Source organism: Gopherus evgoodei, chromosome 6 (genome assembly GCF_007399415.2).
Source record: "Gopherus evgoodei ecotype Sinaloan lineage chromosome 6, rGopEvg1_v1.p, whole genome shotgun sequence".
In the NCBI taxonomy this organism is placed as follows: domain Eukaryota; kingdom Metazoa; phylum Chordata; order Testudines; family Testudinidae; genus Gopherus; species Gopherus evgoodei.
In genome coordinates this window covers 37,707,351-37,727,452 of record NC_044327.1, presented here as the reverse complement: position 1 = coordinate 37,727,452, position 20,102 = coordinate 37,707,351, and the positions used below count along the sequence as shown (strand labels likewise).

The following is a 20,102-nucleotide window of genomic DNA, read 5'->3' as shown; positions in this document are numbered from 1 at the left end:
ATCTGCCTTCAGTTGTGAATTACAGTAAAGAAATGATTAACATTCACGATGTCACTTGCTTGAATTTTCAGCAATAGTTCAGGATAACATTCCAATGAAAACAAAATATTCCGTTTTACAATATTGTGTATGCACACTGCCACCTACAGTGTCAAGGTTATAACTGAATGCTCTGAAATAATTAACCCAGTCAAATGTCCAGGTTGGTCTAAAAGTTATTTAACATCATAAGAACAGCCATACTGGGTCAGACCAAAGGTACATCTAGCCCAGTATCCTGTCTTCAGACAGTGGCCAATGCCAGGTGCCCCAGAGGGGATGAACAGAACAGGTAATCATCAAGTGATCCATCCCATCACCAATTCCAGAGGCTAGGGACACCATCCCTGCCCATCCTGGCTAATAGCCATTGATGGACCTATCCTTCATGAACGTATTTAGTTCTTTTTTGAATTGTTATAGTCGTGGCCTTCATAACATCCTCTGGCAAAGAGTCCCATAGGTTGACTATGCGTTGTTTGAAAAAAAATACTTCCTTTTGTTTTAATCCTGCTGCCTATTAATTTCATGTGATGACCTCCTACATTGTGTGTTAAGACAAGGAGTAAATAACACTTCCTTATTTATTTTCTCCACATCAGTAATGATTTTTTAGACCTCTATTATATCCCCTACCTAGTCCTCTCTTTTTCAAGCTGAAAAGTCCCCATTTTATTAATCTCTCCTCATGCGACAGCCATTCCATAACCCTAATCATTTTTGTTGCCCTCTTCTGAATCTTTTCCAATTCCAATATATCTTTTTTGAGATGGGGTGATCATATCTGCCACTCAAGATGTGGGCGTACCGTGGATTTATATAAAGGCAATATGATATTTTGTCTTATTATCAATCCCTTTCTTTACAGGATTCTCAAGTTTCTGTCTGCTTTTTTGACTGCCACTACTCACTGAGTGATGTTTGCAGAGAACTATCCACAATGACTCCAAGATCTCTTTGAGTGGCAACAGCTAATTTAGACCCCATCATTTTATATGTATAGTTGGGATTATGTTTTTCAATGTGCATTACTTTGCATTTATCAACATTGAATTTTATCTGCCATTTTGTTGGCCACTGACCCAGTTTTGAGAGAGCCTTTTGTAGCTCTTCGAGACTGCCTGGGAGTTCACTATCTTTAAATATCAGAGGGGTAGCTGTGTTAGTCTGAATCTGTAAAAGCAGCAAAGAGTCCTGTTGCACCTTATAGACGTATTGGAGCATGAACTTTCGTGGGACAAAGTAGGTATTCACCCACGAAAGCTTGTGCTCCAATATGTCCGTTAGTCTCTTTGCTGCTTTTATCTTAAGTAGTTTAGTATCATCTGCAAATTTTGCCCCCTCACTGTTTACCCTTTTTTCCAGATCATTTATGAATGTTAAATAGGACTGAGCCCAGTAGAGACCCCTGGGGGACACCAGCATCATCTAAGGAACACAAGAATTGCTTTGTCACACCAGCTTTGTCCATCCAATCTAATATTGTCTCTATGTCATACCAGATGCTTCAAGAAAACATGCAAGAATTATGCTAGGGGCATGTTAGCCCATAAGCGTCTTCCTGCAACCTCTTCCCCTACGAACTCACCCCAGGAATCTTCTATGAGCTTTACTCCTGGGGAAATTAAAAGTTCTGTGCACAGCCTTTTGAGCTGGCTGAGGAAATATCTGAGCCATTAGTGATTATCTTTGAAATGTCATGGAACACGGGAGAGATTCCAGAGAACTGGAAAAGGGCAAATATAGTGCCCACATATTTAGAAAGAAAGAAAGAAAGATGGACGACCCAGAGAATTACAGACTAGCCAGCTTAACTTCAGAATCCGGAAAGATAATGGAGAAAATAATCACGCAATCAATTTATAAACACCTAGAAGATAAGTAACAAGTCAGCATGGGTTTATCAAGAACAAATTGTGCCAAACCAATCTAACAGCTTTCTTTGATAGGGTAACAAGCCTTGAGGGTAGGGTGGAAGTGGTGTATCTTTATTTTAGTAAGGCTTTTGATATTGTTGCGCATGCCCTTCGTGTAAAAAACCTCCTTCACCAACTAGACACTTAAATGAGTGTTGTGCCCAAAAGCCATTAAGAGGCGTGATTTGTGTTCTAATCTTGAGAATGAGAACAGTTCTGAGTCTTGTACTAAAGAATACATGACCTAGGAGTGAGAATCCTGCACAGATGATATATAGAAAACAATGATGTACTAGTAACCAAATTTGCCTTTTCAGCATATGCAGTGTAAGATGTTTAATTTCACACACACTTTTTTTTTTAATTCTCTATTCTTCTGCCTCACATTTTCTTACCTGGAATTTTGAAGGTAACTGAGGCACCTTTTGAAACAGTAATTGGGTCTAGTCAGTGTTTGGTTCAATAGGCTGCTAAATAACTGGGTAGTGGAGTATGACTGTAACCTTTGTTAATGTGCATGTTATTTATGTTTTACAAAAACACTGCCAGAAATATGGTCAGCTTAAAATATCAAATTAAAAATAATTTTAGGTACTATGCTTGCACCTGACTCCCTTAATAGTTTGTGATTTTATATTATTTTCCTATTTTTAAAAATGATTTTTCTACTTTGTTGTTGCATAAATAACCCACAAGAACTTATGGAAATAGGGGGACTCACCACACACAAAGATGTCATCAAATCACAAAAAGAAAAAAGAAAGAAAAATCTTATTTTCTACTAACTTCTTTCAGTTATAGTAAACATAAGTGTTATTGAAAAGTACATAATTTTTTAAAAAAATTATGCACAAGTGATTTTTAAAAAAAGTTGACTGTGTCCCTTTAAATCCAAGATGCTGTAAAACAAATAAAAATTGAACAGTTAAAACAAAAAATGAAACCGTGATATAGTAGCAATGATTAGAGCATTAGCTACACCTCTGGAAATGTAGGATCACATACAAATTGAAATGAAATTCATTTTGTTTTGCTGTAGTGCAACTGAGGTCTAGTCAAATAAAAACACCAATACAACCTGACAAATATCCAGCAATACTGGCCACTTGAGTTCAATAAGTCTATTTAGAGGAACACAGCAAAGGGGAATATTGAGGAGAGAACGAGGATACACTGAAGCAGCATGGTAAGGAAGATTTCCAGCAAAAGCTTCATACTATGCCCAGGTCTAGCCCCTTTCTTCACCTCTGTGCGCACCACAAAAAATGAATTCAAGCTGCACACAGTGTAAAGACTGAAGACAAAGTACAAACACTCAAAAGGATTTTCCAAATGTTTACTAAGTAGGCAATCCAACTTAGTACTGTAAACAAACATATCCAAGCAATAACAAATTACAATTATGTAAATAACATTCTGAAGACAGAAGAAAAGTTGGGTAGTTTAAATATAGTACAAAAATGCTGAAATCTACATTGAAAACTTTATTGTTTTTAACAAAATAAGTTTTTTAAAAATTTACCAAAAACTTTCTCAAAGCAGATATGATACCAACAAAAATATCTCGTTTCCACCATACTTGGAGACAAATCACATGGAAATCAAAGTTCACTGATAAGACATCTAATTTCAGCCAATTACCACCGACAAGAGCTCTAATGTCCCAATCCTGCAGCAGCACATTAACTCAATGGAACTACATAGGTGTGAAAAGTTATGTATGTGCTCAAGTCTTTGCAGGCCCAGGACCTAAATCACTCAACCCTGAAAACGTGCCTAATCATTTCACACTGCTCTTCTTGTCAGCTTTGTACATCTCAGGTAGTTCAACTCCACAAAATGTTCTAAACCCAATGACACAAATAACGGGAATAGCGCTAACTTGAGCATGTGAAAAAGAAAACAAAATACCCACCAGCCACCCACTGCTTCGAGTTATCACTAGAGAGAAGGTGAAGTAACTTAGGGCAGCTCTGAGCAGAAAAGAATATCCCACCATAGTCATTTCTGGTTTGCACAGAAATCTGATTGATTGTTTTTGTTCAACATCTAAAGCAAAAACATCACAAAAGATTGTAAAGGTGGCTGTTTTGGTGTAGTTTTTTAAATAAGTGCATGGTATAAAAGTCTCACTTTTATGTATGTTAACTACATCCTTTCTGTTCACGGCAGGAGGAATGTTTTGGCATTTGTCTTCTACCGGTAATGCTCCAAGCTATTCATTTTGCTGGCTCTGAAAGTCCAGAAATAAATTCTGATTTTCTACAAATTGTTACACATCCATATTTTCAAATATTTCTGCCAGTCCTGCGTCAGTAGCCTTCTCTTCGTTGTATAGGTAAATTCACCTTTCCAGTTTATTGGCAAGTGTCCAACAATGACCCTTCAAAGTAAACAAACTCATTCTTACTTGTGCAGATTGACAAAAGTATAAAATTCTTTTTTCAAAATGTCAGAAACATACTTATTGTTCCAAAGTAATAAAAACCTGAACACGGACAGAAACAAGCCTCCTCAAAATAGATTTGCTACGAGGAATTAATTACTCAGGTCTCCATTTCAGTCTCTATGATTTCAGTCCTGGAAGTAGTTCTTGCATCTGACATGTTCTTCCCATCTAAGTCCAGAATGACAGACAGATCAATAACAGGTAATGGTGCTCTCCAGTACTGGAATGAGTTGTATTGCCAAAATTCTTCCTTATGCTTTAGAAATAAAAACAAAATGTGTTAATGTATGGCACTGCAGTAGAAAGAAGAGAATAACCCCCTTCGCAAAAGAAACTGAATCAAGAGAGATTTCCCAGATGGTTTTAGGGTTATATATTTTACTTTCTTAAATGTTTTAAATGTAATACATTAAAAAATAACAGACAATCCTAATCAAATAATTTGCTTCTGTTTTTGGCATAATTTAAATATTTTTGCAGAGGACTACTGTATTGTCTTTGAGTACCTTGTGTACAATCACGTCTACTGCAGCTCAGTTCGAAATACACGAACGCTACACACAATATCAAAGTCTGAGACTCATGAGAGTTTCTTAGCTTAAGGAATATTCAAGAACATTTCCATAAGTCAGGGGTGGGCAAACTATGGCCTGCAGGCTGTATCTGGCCCCTCAGGGCTTTGGATCTAGCCCCTCAGGATTGGCACCCCGCGCCGCTCCTGGAACCAGCCGGCACCACATCCCTGTGGCCCCTGGGGAAGGGAGGAGGGGCTCTGCGCACTGCCTTCATCTGTGGGTTCCACACCCAAAGCTCCCATTGGCCACGGTTCCCTGTTCCCGGCCAATGGAAGCTTTGGGTGTGGAACCCACAGGTGAGGGCAGCGTGCAGAGCCCTCTGCCCTCCCCGAGGGGCCACAGGGAGGTGGTGCCGGCAACTGCCACCCTGGAGCTGCTCCAGGTAAGTAGGGCCGGGCCCCACACCTCTCCTGCATCCCAACCCCCTGCCCTGAGCCTCCAACCCCCAACCCCCTTCCAGACACCACACCTCTCCCTGCACCCCAACCCCCTTCCCTGAGCCTCCAACCCCCAGCCCCCTTCCAGACACCACACCTCTCCCTGCACCCCAACCCCCTTCCCTGAGCCCCTTCCTGCACATCTCATCCCCTCCCACACCCTGTACTCCCTACATTCATAGCTCTGCATGCAATTTCCCCACCCAGATATGGCTCTTGGGCCAAAAAGTTTGCTCACCCCTGCCGTGTTATCAGTTATGAGAATCATAAGTATTTCCCCAGTAGAGAACTGAATGCATCTATGGTAGATATATTTAAAGAATGGTGGCTACAGTGAAAGCAATATATTAGAAAAGATTTCTGTTCATTTTTTCTTTCTATATCTACATATATGCAAATACAAACAAAGCAATGTTAATAAAGCATTTTCACCAGGGTCTATGATAAGCAGTGCAGATGACACTGATAAGACTGGAACAAATTCATTACTGATTTACTCTACAGACAGATTTGTTACAAAACTGTTTCTTCCCTTTCAGCTAGCAAATCTGCTATCTGTTTTTAGCCAGAGATTATTACTCAAATCAGCAGCATTAAAGTTAATGGAGTGAGACACTCCAAGCAAAGACTGTTTCTGTTGAAGAAACACAGACCATAAAAAGGGAACATAAGTAAACCTCCAAGTCATCCATTGTGGAATATATAAAATATCTGTTATGTATAAAAGTTGTTCCTCCAGACTCATGATTCCTTCCTAAACTAAGGGACTAAGCAAAAACAATTACTCCTGTCACAACTTAAAATGACATGTATTTCTGTATAATTTTGTTTTACTGTATTGTTTCTAATACTCAGAATCTTGAAACAATTCTTTCCATTTCTAATGCAGTCTGAAATAAATATGGTATTTCTAACTACTGAAATGGCAACATTCAGTGTAGACGTGGCTTTTAAAATAATAAAATTTTGCACCCTCTGCTGGCTCCGCAGTAGAAGAGAATAAAATGTGATCAAATAACAACATGGAATTATCAGGCAGTCATTTGGTGTCATAATATTAAGTGTTTGAACTCAACATGCAATTTTTATGACGATCTCTAGCCATTCTGCAAAGCCTACGTTCTCATACAAGTGCACTTTATTATCATCATCATCATTTATTATTTGTATTATCATAGTGCCCAGGAACTCTAGTCAAGGACCAGAACACCATTATGCTAGGCACTTTACTGCTTACTATCACAAACTGTGTTTTTCATTTATACAAGTTCTTTGGAAACAGACTAAAACAGCATGGTATGCCCATAAGCTAGATGTCCGCGCCACAAGCAGTAGGAGAATGTAGTGCCATAGAGATAGAAGAGCTATTTACATTTTAATTGAAATAAAAACAAAATTTCATTTATAATATAGAGGACTGCAGGCATAAAAATCCTTCAAATTTAAATTTTTATATTGCATAGTATCAATGATGCAAATAAAAAGTAACGATTTACATTGTCAAAGCTTACACAGGCTTCAAACAAGTTAGGGTATGATTGTGCTAGGAATTGTACAACCATATAGCAGACAATCCCTGCTCCCAAGTGGTTACAATATAGGGCCCCAATGAAAAGAAGTCACATGCTTAATTTGATATGGGACCACTCATGTGCTTAACTTTAAGCATGTGTGTAAGTTGTTGTAGGATCAGGACCTCAGTTTATTTATCTAAAGGAAAAAATAAACATAAAGAGAAAGACTCTTTGTATCATGCACAACCTACACTGCCAAAGAAAGGATAACTTCAGACCACAAAAGATCGCTGCATGTGCCAAATACTAGCAAAATGAATGTGTAGAAAAAGGTCAGATCTTTTGTGTAACTGTGGAATATTTTCAAAACAGGGCTTCGAAAATCTACTTGTTGAGGGTAAGTGGAACGCCTAAAGGCCATAAACCATCAATTTCTGCAGAATTTAATCTTTGGTTTTAGAAGACCGATTTTTCTAACTCTACTGGTACAAAGATAAACTCCCATATGTGACAAACTATGCTGTCTTCTTGAGTGTGCAAAAAGTCAGGTCTAGGACAAGTGCAGTTATTCACAGCTTTGTTGTGCTACTATTAATGACATCTATAGGAAGCAATACAATTATGAATAATGTCAAATTTCATTATGCTGCTGTTTGGGAGAGCTACGAGCAGTAGAAACCTCAATGATGGAGTTATCTGTGTGCCAGACCCCAAACAAACACATTAGAGGGGTAAAGTAACCCAGTAGCTCTATTATCAGAAAACTCCACCTCTTCAGGAGTGTGTATGTCTGATCAATTTGAAGCTAGATGACATAAAAAAGAAGCACCCTAAGCAGTTTATAGAAACTAGTAAATTTGTCAAGACTTATTTGTCAACATATAGCCCAAAAGATGGTTTAAGAACAGAAATTTACAAATCTTTATAAAATCTTTCTGCAGAATTTTCAGTAAGTCATATCTGTCTCTTTAGTAAGACTGAACAAGGTATGTTTACAGTCTTCTATATAAGAAAAAAGGTTTACATAATTACAATTAGAAATTACAATTACTCTGACTTAAGGTAAAAACAAAGATAAATAATGAACTCAAGATTTCCAATACAAATCCTTAAACCAACTTGTGCTACCAAAATACTCAATGGAGGAAGGAGTCTGTCTTTTCTCCTTCCAGAGATATGTTCTTGTATGAAGCCTGGCCTAGTATGGGTTTTCCATTGAATTGAAAAATCCTTCCTCACTTCATTTGTGGGATAATTCTACACATTTCATATGTACATTTCTGACCACGAGGGAAAGAAAGAGGAGCAGGAGAAGATAACATGACACTGTATGTGGAAATCAGAAAGCCCAACACAGCTCTCAGTTGAACATAGTTATGTCTTCAAGGACCCAGATTTTTAAAAATGGGTACCTAAAACGGGTCTTAAGTCTATAATTAGCCCGATTTTCAAAAATATTAAGTCTCCAAGAACTCCCCGTTAATTTGGTCAAGGCTTCTATTTTCAGTTAAAACACCTAAATTGGCAAGGAGATGAACTAACAGATCCTTTCCACCCCCAGCTTGATTTATAATTGGGGAGGAGGTTTTACGGTTGTTTTATTTAGGAATTTCTTTCAGCAAAAGTTAACTGTTTTAGAACTCTTGCCTTCTGTTGCCATTTAGTTTTATTTTTTAAATCTACATTTATTTTTCTGCCTTACCACAGGTTTAAAGATACGCAACAGGTTAGAAGTATGTACTTTCCCCCTACATTATAATATTGCATATAATGGACAGTATCACAGATCTGCAAATTGCACTTTTATCAGAATAATAATTGAACTGATACTTATTTGTGACATCTTCCCACTGGACCTGTTGCTTCAACTGGGTCACTCTGGCAGCACTGCACAGAACAGCTGTGCCAGGGAAAATTTTCAGTGAAAAATTAGTCTCTGAGAAACCTCAACTCTTTGGATTTAGGAATCCAGAATGTTGTCAGCCATTAACATTGTATATCTTTAGGACTCCTCTGCGTATTCCAATGTTGAAGAGAAAAGTCAAACTAAACTGTCATGCATTCAGGAAAAGTTGGGTTTTACCTTCTGCCTGGAGAATGAGTACAGAGAGGGAGAGTGGTGTTACAGATCCTTGCAGTGTCCCAGTGGGATGAAACACCCCCTGAAGGAGGCATGCGTAATCCATGGAAGACTCCATTTACAGGAGGCACAAGCTACACAGAAATCTTAGAAATACAAAGTAAGGTACCTCATCTAGTTAAAATTAGAGTGAAGTTTGTGCACTGCGTTAAACCAGTACATTTTGTGCAGGGGTGGTGGAACAATCTGTATAGTGAGGGGTGCTGAGAGTCCTTGAACCAAACTGTAAACACTGTATACATATGCATGGAAACTACTGCAAGTCAGGGGGTGCTGGAGCATACCCTAGTTCCAGCACCTATGGCTTTGTGGTTAGAGACTGATTCAAATAACCTTTATATATTGCTCAGCTGAAGAATCGCTTGTGTAGGAAAACACTAACTTGGTCCAGCTACAACAGATGCTATGTTAAAAAGCAGAGATGGTAAGGCTCAACCTTCAAACACTATTTACACAGAGGCAGCTGGGAGGCGCAGTTGTATCTGGATAGTGAACCACCAGGTGTTTCAAATAAACCCAACACTTGTTGGCTACAGCCATTAATGGCACGTGCTTTGTGTGGCCACAGAAGAGAGTTTGGTGTGAAGGACACGCCGTGCTTTCTGCCCTGACTTTACCGGGCTTGTACTCATGCGGGAGACACCCCAACGAGGAGCGGGGTGTGTCCGACTCTCTCCCATCCCGGCTTTCCCCTCAGTGCGGGCACGCCTGGCACAGGGGCTCTGACCCGCCGGAACCAAGCCCGGCCTGCAGGCTGGGACTCTCCCGAAGCCGTAACAGCCCCCTCCCCCCAATCAGCACGACGCCCCCACCCCCTTTACCTCATCGCTTCCCCGCTCTTCCCCCCGAGGATCCGGGCTTCGCGCCCCAAAGCCGACGCCGCCTGCCCGCATCGCCTGTTCCGCCCGGGGCCCTACGTCCCCCCCGCGCTGTTGCCGCATTGTCCCTCCCAGGCTGGCGGGGTCTCCGGACTCCTCCTCGGGCTCGTTGCCCTTGAGTCCAGGCCGCTTCCCCGGAGGCGCCTCGGCCTCCTCCAGTTTCCGCTTCTGGCCAGAGCCCCCAGGTACCGCGCGGACGGGGCTCCACGGCTCGGGGCCGTCCCGCGGCCGCTTCCCGGGCGCGCGGAGCAGCGCAGGCGGCTCGGGTAGGAACCGCTTCCAGGGCACGTGACACACTAGCGGCTCCGCGTGTCGCTTGGCCATCGGGGGCTGAGCGCGAACGCCTCTAGCACTGGAACCGCGCTACCTCTGTGACTCGCGCTGGCGCAAGCGCTTCTCTCCCAGCCGGCGGGGCGTGGCTAGGCGCGCATGCGGCTTACGGGACTTCTATCCCTCCCTCCCCTTCCGCGTCTCGCAGTGCCCGCTAGGGGGAGTGCGCATGCAACCAAGTCGCTGGTGCGCAGTGCTGGGCCTGCAGCCGTCATGGCCGACAACTCCACGCCAATGCAGGGGCGAGACTAGACACTGCCACGTGTTTTGGCTATTGCCGCGCGAACCTCTCGCCCGGCTGCTCATTTCTCTGTCACCTCGTCCTGCGCTTTTCTCAGGTTTAGCTGCTGGCTTCGGAACGCCCTCCTGTTTTGTAGCTACCCAGCAGGAGCGGGGGCCCGGAGCTACCCAACCCCACTAACCACCTGTAATTTACCAGGGTCCAGCTGTTTAGGACCCATGTTATAAACTAGAGCTGAGAAGTGCTGATTTGATTTAATCCTGCCCAGGACAGAGGAGCTATATTTCAGCCACTGTATACTGTACACTTCAGCACCTCCAATTCACCACCCGGATCCAGCTGTGGGCATACCAGTCACATGAAGAAGGATTTAGTATATCCCTGCTTGGAACATAGTACCTCTGGGGATGAAGCTCAAACCTGCATACCTTTTTTCAGCTTTATCCTATTACAAATTTTGCTGTCGCTTTGGCATAACTGCTTTCCACCACGGGGACTGATTATGATTTAGGTTTGGGATGGAGCAAGCTGACAATTCCAGTAAGGATTATCTCAATAAAATCAGTACCACACAGTGTGCATACTGAATTAAATGGTCAAGAGTGATTGGGCAATAATATAGGTTTAAAGGGACTGGTATGATCAACATTTACCCTAAATGTGCCTTATTTCAACAAATTTAAAAATGAAAAAGGCTTTTTAATCTATGTATAAAGGATTATAGTAGATTGTACAGGGGGGAAAAAAGCCACAGGAGACCATTAGTTGCCTTCTAAAGGCAGCAAGAGTTTATTTATTTTTATTTCCCTTAATGGCAGCATCTAAGCTTTCAATGGGCTTTACTTGAGATTAGTCTAATTTATTTTTATTAAAAAAACAAAAATCTCATTCCTTTTAGAAAGTCCAGACTACCTGCAAGTAAACCTTTACTGAAAACTGCTGTTAGTCCAATGTTTTCTGGATAGGGATCAGAGCAGAACAGTTTTTAAAAATGTGCAGGCTTTATGCTCCTAGACAGCATTTAAAATAGTAAATGCCTTTTTGCCCATGTGAACTTTAAAACTGTACTTTCAATTAAAGCAAAATTGGAAGCATGAAATATTTGCCTTAAACAGAAAGTTAAGTGACCTTATCAATGCCAAGGTACCACAGCTAAATGAGTGAGAGAGATTTTACAATTTATGATATTTTAAACTCACTATTATCCAATCCCATTCCATGGAAATGGCTTGATTCCCTACCATACCTTTTTTACTTTTAAAAGGATTTTCAAAGGGGATGATAGTGTAGCTAAGTTAACCACTAGATTAATGTAAAGAGAACAAAAACAGTTAATTTGATCCTTCCTCTAAACACAAGCCATTTAATAATTATTCTCATAGAAAATATTTATATAACTTCAAAATACAAAACAATTGTATGAAATTACAATCTGTGGATTAATATCCATCTAATTTACTTTAGTAGGCAATTTACAACAAGGAAACACAATATTAGAGGTAGATTAAAGTACCACGTGTAAATTGCCTTGAAGTTCCAATCAAATATCCAACAATTAACCTAGGTATGCTGAAACAAATATAGAAGTTGTTGCTAACAGCCAGAGGTGGGTGGGGGTGGAGCACACAGAGTCATGAGCCCCCCAGATTTCTACCAGGGTTGACACCAGAACATCAGAAATATAAGGGCTGCTGCAGAGGCAACTCATAACTGTTGATATTGCTGAGGCACAATTTAATGGTTCGGTAGTGAACGCTGGCAGCAGAGATGACGTGCAGGTGGGAGGCATGCCATATGGCCTGGTGACTGCAGCATGGCCTCACAGTCAGTCGCTGAGCCTTCTTCAGTGCAATGCAAAGCAGCTTCACAGCACCTCCCATCTCACAACCAGCTCCCTGCCCTCTGGCCAGCCTCACCTTTGGCCATACACTTCCAGTTCAGCCAGGCCTTTTGCCACAGGATCCCAGCTCCCTGGACTCTATTCCTGCCTTGGTGATGGACTCAGAGCTGGAACAAGGCAGCTGGGCCCAGTTCTCAGGGCTGCAGGTGCAGTCCCTGCCAGGGCCGGCTCCAGGCCCCAGCGCACCAAGCACGTGCTTGAGGCAGCATGCCGCAGGGAGCACGGTTGCCGGGAGGGCGGCAGGCCGCTCCGGTAGACCTCCCACCGGCGTCCCTGCGGAGGGTCCGCCGGTCCCGCAGCTCCGGTGGATCATCCATAGGCACACCTGCGGGAGGTCCACCGGAGCCGCGGGACACGCGAGCGGCAGAGTGCCCCCCGCGGTGTGCCACCGTGCTTGGGGCAACAAAATGGCTAGAGCCGGCCCTGGTCCCTGCACACACACATGCCTGCACAGCTGCATGAGGTTAAATGCAAGTCCTTCCCCTCTGTATAATGAGGTATCCCCACCTCACTCCCAGCAGCGCAGTGTGGCTTGTAAAGCACTTAGAGACATTGCTGGAGCACAGCAAGCTGATTGCTGCTCTAGACATGCCCTGTGATCCAGCCTCAGGCTCTATCCATGCTGCACTGAGACCTTCTGATTTCTGCCAGCCTGGGGGTAGCTTTGAACAACCTTTGGTCCCTGGGTAGTAGCCCTCCATCTATGCCCCACGTTCAGCAGGTAGCTTATGCTGTCTGGAGTAGGCTAAGCCCCTATGCCCTGTCTGTGCCCCTCAGCCAAGGGCATATGCAGGAGGCCGCCCTACCTGCTGCTGCTGCCTGTGAAAAAGGGCAGGTGGTGCCACTTGCAGGGAAGAGAAGGAGCCAGGATCCCTCAACTCTTACTCTGCATGGGCTAGGGTTTGGTGTCTTCTCCTCCTCTCTGCCAGATCCCAACCACGGCTGCAGGTTCCCTGGGCTAGTGCACAATGCCCCCTTAACCCCTTCCTGCCTGTACTGCAGCTGGGGGGACAAGAAGTGGCTGGTTTATAATCAGTGGGCAGCAGCAGCCTGGAGGCAGTAGCTGCCTTTCCATCAAGGGAAGGGACAGAGCTGCTTCCAACAGCAGGTATAAGGAAGGGGTAAGGGATGAGCTCTGCAAAGACAGAGACAAGGGGCAGGGGCGGAGCAGCTCCTGTGCAAGGTGAAGGTACAACACATAGGATTTGCTTAATTTTAAACTTAGTGACTCCCCATTATTACAGCACAGCCATACACTTTGGGCAGTTATCCCAACTGTGTAACTGCTTTCTAAAAAAAAGAAAGTAGCAGGATTTTTCTATTGTCTAATAATCCTTAAAATAAATGCTTCAAACACTTTATTTAAGCAACAGATAAGTTACACTGATAAACTTCAAATGGGCAAAGTGAGAGTGCAGTTCCTGAATTAGCAGACGAAGGTTAATTTACTCCTGCTCCTTTGTGTCATGATGCTTTGTTTCACTCCATACTATGATTTCATATATCAATATTCAAATTACCAAAGCCAACAAACTATTAGAATAGATTGCTAAGCTTAGCATGGCCAGAAAATTATAATTTAGAGTTTCTAAAACATTTTATCTTTTGTTTCTATTTTCAGTCCTACAGAAAATGGTCCTGGGAGCGCTAAGTCACAATGAATGCAGCTTTCAAGAAACATTTTAGAACTGTTCAAAAATTTCAGATTTTGTAAATATTCTATTTTTTTAAATTGATAAGAAATTCTTCTCTAAACTGTGGCTGAGCTTGTATTATACCTCTAAACATTCACAAAGCCACAAGGAAAAATGAAAACAATTAGAATTTTGTTTAAAAACTGAGGCAGAATACACAAACATATTTTGTTTTAAGCCTCAGATCGAAAGTGAAAACAACAGTCCCAGTTCTGATATCAAACATAGAATTGTACATCCTTTCCAACAGATCTTGAGAGCTGTATATTGTGCATGTTACAAACAGCTGCAGATAAAAGGGAAATTATTTTGGATTTCAGTACTGCTGAATAATTATTAAACCATTTTTATCAGGACAACCTCATGGCAGACATTAAAACAGGAGTTTTATACTTGTGAAAATGGGATGTTTGTATGCACTCTGATGAATGAGGGCTGTGTATGTGTATATTTTCTTCCATATTCACTAATAAGGTACAAATATGCATGGCACAGAATATATCTGGATAGCAATACAGGTATTAAGAAAATAGACACTCTCAAATTCCTGTTAAGAATAAACAAGGCACCACTGATTTGAGGTTGTATCCAGTCATTACCTAGTCCATTGTGTGTTATAAATTTTAGCATTATCTCCAGCATTTTTTCTGAAGAATCTATTTGAAACACTGCAACTCTGGTTTCCTAACCACAAACAATGCACATTCATAGTAGTATTTCATCATGGATAGTTCATTCACAGTGTATGTAGACAATACAGATTCTTTCTCCACCTGAAAATAAAAATTGAAGTTTTCAGAATATTTTCTGAAATAGCACCTGAAGCAATTCCCTCCAAAATGTGTGTTACTCCTCTGAACAGTCATCACTGTTATGTGTTTACAGTCAGTATTATTTACCTTTTAATGAATTAAAAACCAAACAGCTTAAATATAACTACAACTGTCAACATAAACATGTAAGCATCTTAAAAGTTAAAAACCTATTTTAAACAACATTTAAGGAAAAGCCCTAGTATGTATAGTTTTGGTTGACCCATCTACTCCAATAAGCATTACTCACAATCTATCCGTACCTCTAGATGGAATCCGTACTGTAATATAACATTTTTTATATCCTCATAACTCAATTCTATAGAAAGTTCATTTGCCAAGTTTTCAAAGTGGTAAAGGAGAGGACCTAGAATACAAAGATAAAGGGATTCAGTAACACTAATACCAATTTTATTGTCAGAAGTAAACTTTTACCTAAACTTTTATATGAAGTCAATTCTATAGCATTTGGGATAAATATGAAAACAACGAAGAAAAAATATGACACCCTGAGCTGTAAACTAACTGATAAGTAGAGCTAGCTGACAGCTGTGCCCGTATATAGGTGGTCTACCATTTTTCATTATTAGCCCGTTTTCAGTTGCTTACAGCTTTAGCAAACTAAAGTTTCAGAAACAAATGGTTCAGCCATCTGAGAGAACAAGATTGGGCGGAAAATACATTGTTTTGCCAACGTTAAAAAGAAATGGTTAATAATTTAAGAAACTGAGCACCTCAGTGCTTTGGAGTATAGATGTGACACTTTGGAGGGTGCAGTCCTCAGGCCTTAGCCCACGTCCAGACTAACCCGCGGCATCGGCGGGTTAAAATCGATTGCTCGGGGATCGATATATCGCGTCTAGTCTGGACGCGATGTATCGATCCCCGAGCGCGCTTACATCGATTCCGGAACTCCATCAACCCGAACGGAGTTCCGGAATCGACATGGAGAGCCGCGGACATCGATGCCGCGCCGTCCAGACGGGTGAGTACCTCGATTTTAGAAATTCGACTTCAGCTACGCTATTCCTGTAGCTGAAGTTGCGTATCTAAAATCGATTTTAATACCTAGTCTGGACGTGGCCTATGGGAAATGCATTTTGTTTCCTTATGAAAATTCACTCAGATTTGGCTGAATAATAAGAATCTGAAAATCACTGTTGACACATGTGCAGAGGCTTGAGAGAATAGGGTAGGTAAAAATGCTGAAGATTCCATGGCTATGAATGCTGAGCAGGACTTCCCCTGCAACTGCTCCTCCCACTCACCAGGGGCCATTGGTCATGTCAGGCAATAGAACTGAGAGCAAGAAGATGAATAATTTACCTAAATTTATCCATATTCCTCCTGGTTTGAGAATTTTCCATATTGTGTCAATGTAATCAATGACATTATGCGCTGTGTCTATGAAGAAGCAGGTAGCTATGCAGTCCCACATATCTGTACAAAGAAATATACATTATCGAGTGCACATGATCGGCTGCAACATCAATTCTCTGTATAAGACTTTACCGTTGGCTTGTATTTAGCATTTAGTATCAGAATATATAGATATTTAGTCACACCTAAGATCAGCTTTAGTTAACAGTAAAGAGAATGGCTAGAAGTTGAATATTTCCTGACATTTTATTGAAAGGAAACCAATGAAACTGTGTTACTGTAAAAGCAGGACAATAAAGGTATGCCTACACCGCAAGTAAAAACCCTGGGCTGGCCCGTAACAGGTGACACGGGCTCAGGCTGCTTAATTGTGGGGCAGACATTTGGGGCCATTCTGCAGACAGAGCTCTGGGACCCTCCCACCTTGTAGGTCGTAGAGCCTGGGCTCCAGCCCAAGCCTGAACATCTATACCACATTTAAACAGCTGCTTACCCTGAGCCCTGCCAGCACTGAGTTTTTAATTGCCATGTAGGTCAGAGGTTCTCAGACTGAGGGGCAGAATACATCCAAGGGAAGGCGTGCGTGTGTGTGTGAGAGAAGCTTTAGAAAAATGAAAAAAAAAAAAAAGAAACCTTACTGTGGACATTCCTCTGCACATATCAGGTCTCCAGATGACACAGTGCATTTGACTCTACATGGCGCTGTGCCAGGGGCGGCTCCAGGCCCCAGTATGCCAAGCACATGCTTGGGGCGGCATGCCACAGGGGGCGCTCTGCCGGTCGCCGGGAGGGCGGCAGGCAGGATGCCTTCGGCGACATGCCTGCCGAGGGTCCAGAGAAGCCACGGGACCAGAGGACCCTCCGCATGCATGCTGGCGGGAGGTCCACTGGAGCCGTGGGACTGGCGACCGGCAGAGAGCCCCCTGCAGCATGATGCCATGCTTGAGGTGGCGAAACGTCTAGAGCCGCCCCTGCGCTGTGCATTTTGAGATTTTCATTAAGCTTGCACAGTATTATACAAAGTCGTTGCCATTTGTACATTAATCTGTCTGCTACGATGCAGTGTGCGTATTTAATTGTAAGCACAGATCACAACTACAGTTTTGATTTTGCTCTTATTACAGTGGATCACTCATGCCATTGGGGGGGTGGGGGGTGGGAAGGGCTCAAGCAAAAAACGAAGCCGAAACTGATTAGAGCGAAACACTGCCGCTGCATACATTGGTATATGTGACAGGAACAGGGATGTGAAACTACTACACATACAAAGAAGGAGGGCATGATCAAATAACTTTGAGAACCACTGTGCACATACAGCCTTAGGGCCAGATTTCCATTAAGCAAGGCTCAAGAGCTGATACTTTAATTTAATTAATTGATTTTACACTCAATTGAGCATGGATACCACAACTGTGTACACAAAAGTAGGAAAACAAAAATGTACCCGGACTCTGGACCTCTTGAGCACTTTTAAAATCCAGAACAGAAGGCTGCCCATCCTCAAAATATTTGGTGATTTCACTTTGAAATATCTTTATCCCAAACCACAATTTTTACTTTTGTATTTTCTATTGTATTTAACCTTACTTTAAATTAATGCTTTGCATAGATATAAAGAAAGTCTTTTGAAGTGCAGATTTCCTTTTTCCATCCTCCCATATTCTCTGAAGTTATGAAAGATTAGGCCCTTTTAGGTTCTAATAAATATTTTTAAAAAATATTTATTTTTAGATTTATCTCTGACTTACAACAGCCTTCATTCCCTGGTTGAGCTACAAACATCTGAACAATAGCAGGGGGCTGACTACAAGCCACAATGCCTGTGGGAAAAGATATTACTAAAGAAACCAGCGTTTAGCAGGGCAAAGGTGTGGGTTCAAACACATATGCCAAGTGCAAGGAAGGAATAGCACCAGCTGGTCATATAGTATAGACAAGTAACCTCCAGATAAAAGTAAGAAATCCATCATCACTTCCAGTCTTACTAGTACTAGGAACTGAGGTGGAAAATATTTAAGTACAGTAAGTACAGTTATCTTCTGTACATGAATTAGGGGAGAAAAATTACCTCATCAGTTGCAACAAAAAATATTTATCCAGACAGCTTTCACAAATGACAATAAGAATGTTTGTGTTGACAGGAACATTGTGATTTTTCATAAACATCACCCCTTCGCACATCCTTGAAATACTGGTCATTGATAGTTAATGAATATCTATTTCTTTTATTTGTAAATAATTGTTTTAGTAATAATTTGTCATGTTGTCTATTTTTAAAACAATAAATAATTAGACTTCATTTATATCCGTGAAAAGCATAGGCTGTTTATATTGTGTATTTCTTTAACATAATCATCAGGAAAGAAAATAGACACGAAAGATCACAGTGTTGTAAGTTGTCCAAGATATCACCATTCTCATTAAAAGAACAGAGCATATATAACCCTACAAGGATATAATTTAGACATTTAAATATGCTAGAGCACACACATAACTTTTGCTTCTTTCAATTCAACTCATTTTGGTTGAGAAGAATCTAGGTGTAATATACAACTTTAGTGCCTACTTTAATGATCCAAGGCATAATTTGGTTTTAATTTTAAATAGAATTCTATTCTTCCATACTTGGTTTATATTTAGTGTGTTCATGAATTCTGACCTCTAATTTCTCTACTTACTGCACTCTGAGTAAATTTCTTGAAAATCCCCTGCTGTCATAGAAAAGTTTGCACCAGAAGGAAGACTGTGGGGGTCAACATCAGGGAAATAAACTGGTCGTATCTGATCAGCAGATCTCCTGTTATTGCTAAACTGATGAATCCAGGGATAAAGTTTATGAGAGTTAATTTCAGAGCATCTGCAAAATATGAAAGTCAGAATGATTCAGTTTCAACTAAGTGCTCAAGTATTACTTAGGAAAGTATGTGTTTTGCATTAAAATTGGTAAGTATAAAATGATTTGATTTTCAACAATATGTATGAAGAATTTAGTTGCTAATCTGGATGTTATAAAGTATTTCTGTAGGCTTTTACTTAGGTTATTATTCCAACTTCTTCAAGAGAAATAAAATACAGTTTTATTGAAAAGGGGGGGTTTCTTCTTTTTGCTTCCTGTATTTCAACCATGTTTTATGTCTAGTTTAAAAGAAAACCAATAGTGCAGTTATTTCTGTAAGATGAGTGAAAATTGCCATTACGTATGTTCAATTGTGCTAAACCATTAGAATTCTCATTAGTCGTCATGGAAAAGTGTACTTGTTTATTTTATAAATAAAGAGAAGAGTGATGACTTAAGTCCTAAGAATACCTATTTTCATTCTAGATTCTTGCTGAGAGTTGCCTTTCTTGAGTTAGAATAAGAGAGACTTTGTGGCACAGCACAGTAAAAACATTTTTCTGAAAGGTCATCCTTTAAACAAAAGCATGTATTTAGATTATTTCAATAGATCTGCAAAGTAAAATAATTTGCCATTGGGCAGTTTTACTAATATCATTTGAGCATATACATTTACAATATTGCAATTAATTTTAACAGCCTCATGCCATTCCTCTTTCTGTACACTGCAATGTGGACTAACACATAGCAAAGTAACATGGAACCCTTACAGACTATTTCCACTATGAAAAATGATTAAAATGACACGCTCCTATGAATTCCAACTTCTGCACAGGGGTCAAGGTGGACATTTTGAATGTTCAATGGTAGGCCCAAACTGAGGAAGAGCTCTGTGGCTTCACAAGATGCCCATGAAGTTACATCTAGGGAGCAACCTTTCAGAAGTTGTCTAGCTAAGGGA

General features: G+C 41.0%; 2 protein-coding genes across 6 annotated transcripts in view; both read right to left on the bottom strand.

The window, feature by feature from the left end:
- Positions 1-3,275: 3,275 nt before the first annotated feature.
- Positions 3,276-10,335, bottom strand: C6H9orf40 (chromosome 6 C9orf40 homolog). Its single transcript, XM_030567336.1, has 2 exons — positions 9,892-10,335; positions 3,276-4,660 (listed from the first exon to the last, which is right to left on the bottom strand). Exons 1-2 carry the CDS (start codon positions 10,270-10,272, stop codon positions 4,502-4,504), a joined length of 540 nt encoding a protein of 179 aa, XP_030423196.1. The 5' UTR covers positions 10,273-10,335; the 3' UTR covers positions 3,276-4,501.
- Positions 10,336-13,762: 3,427 nt separating this feature from the next.
- Positions 13,763-20,102, bottom strand: part of LOC115654102 (carnosine N-methyltransferase-like) — a 47,799-nt gene continuing 41,459 nt past the window's right edge. For 3 of the 5 annotated variants that reach the window (XM_030568071.1, XM_030568072.1, XM_030568074.1), the window contains 4 exons: positions 18,984-19,162; positions 16,252-16,365; positions 15,189-15,292; positions 13,763-14,886 (listed from right to left, as the gene is read on the bottom strand). In XM_030568071.1, the coding sequence (XP_030423931.1) occupies positions 14,770-14,886; positions 15,189-15,292; positions 16,252-16,365; positions 18,984-19,162 (514 nt within the window). In that variant the 3' untranslated portion in view covers positions 13,763-14,769. Of the gene's footprint in view, positions 14,887-15,188; positions 15,293-16,251; positions 16,366-18,983; positions 19,163-20,102 lie in introns of those variants that run through there. The other 2 variants (XR_004001093.1, XM_030568076.1) reach the window with 2 other exon arrangements.

Excerpts from the sequence above, each read along its gene's own strand:
- C6H9orf40 (XM_030567336.1), bottom strand. The coding sequence starts at position 10,272 with ATGGCCAAGCGACACGCGGAGCCGCTAGTGTGTCACGTGCCCTGGAAG. Across the intron at positions 4,661-9,891 it reads AAGAGCGGGGAAGCGATGAG|CATAAGGAAGAATTTTGGCA; the intron begins GTAAAGGGGGTG and ends TTATTTCTAAAG.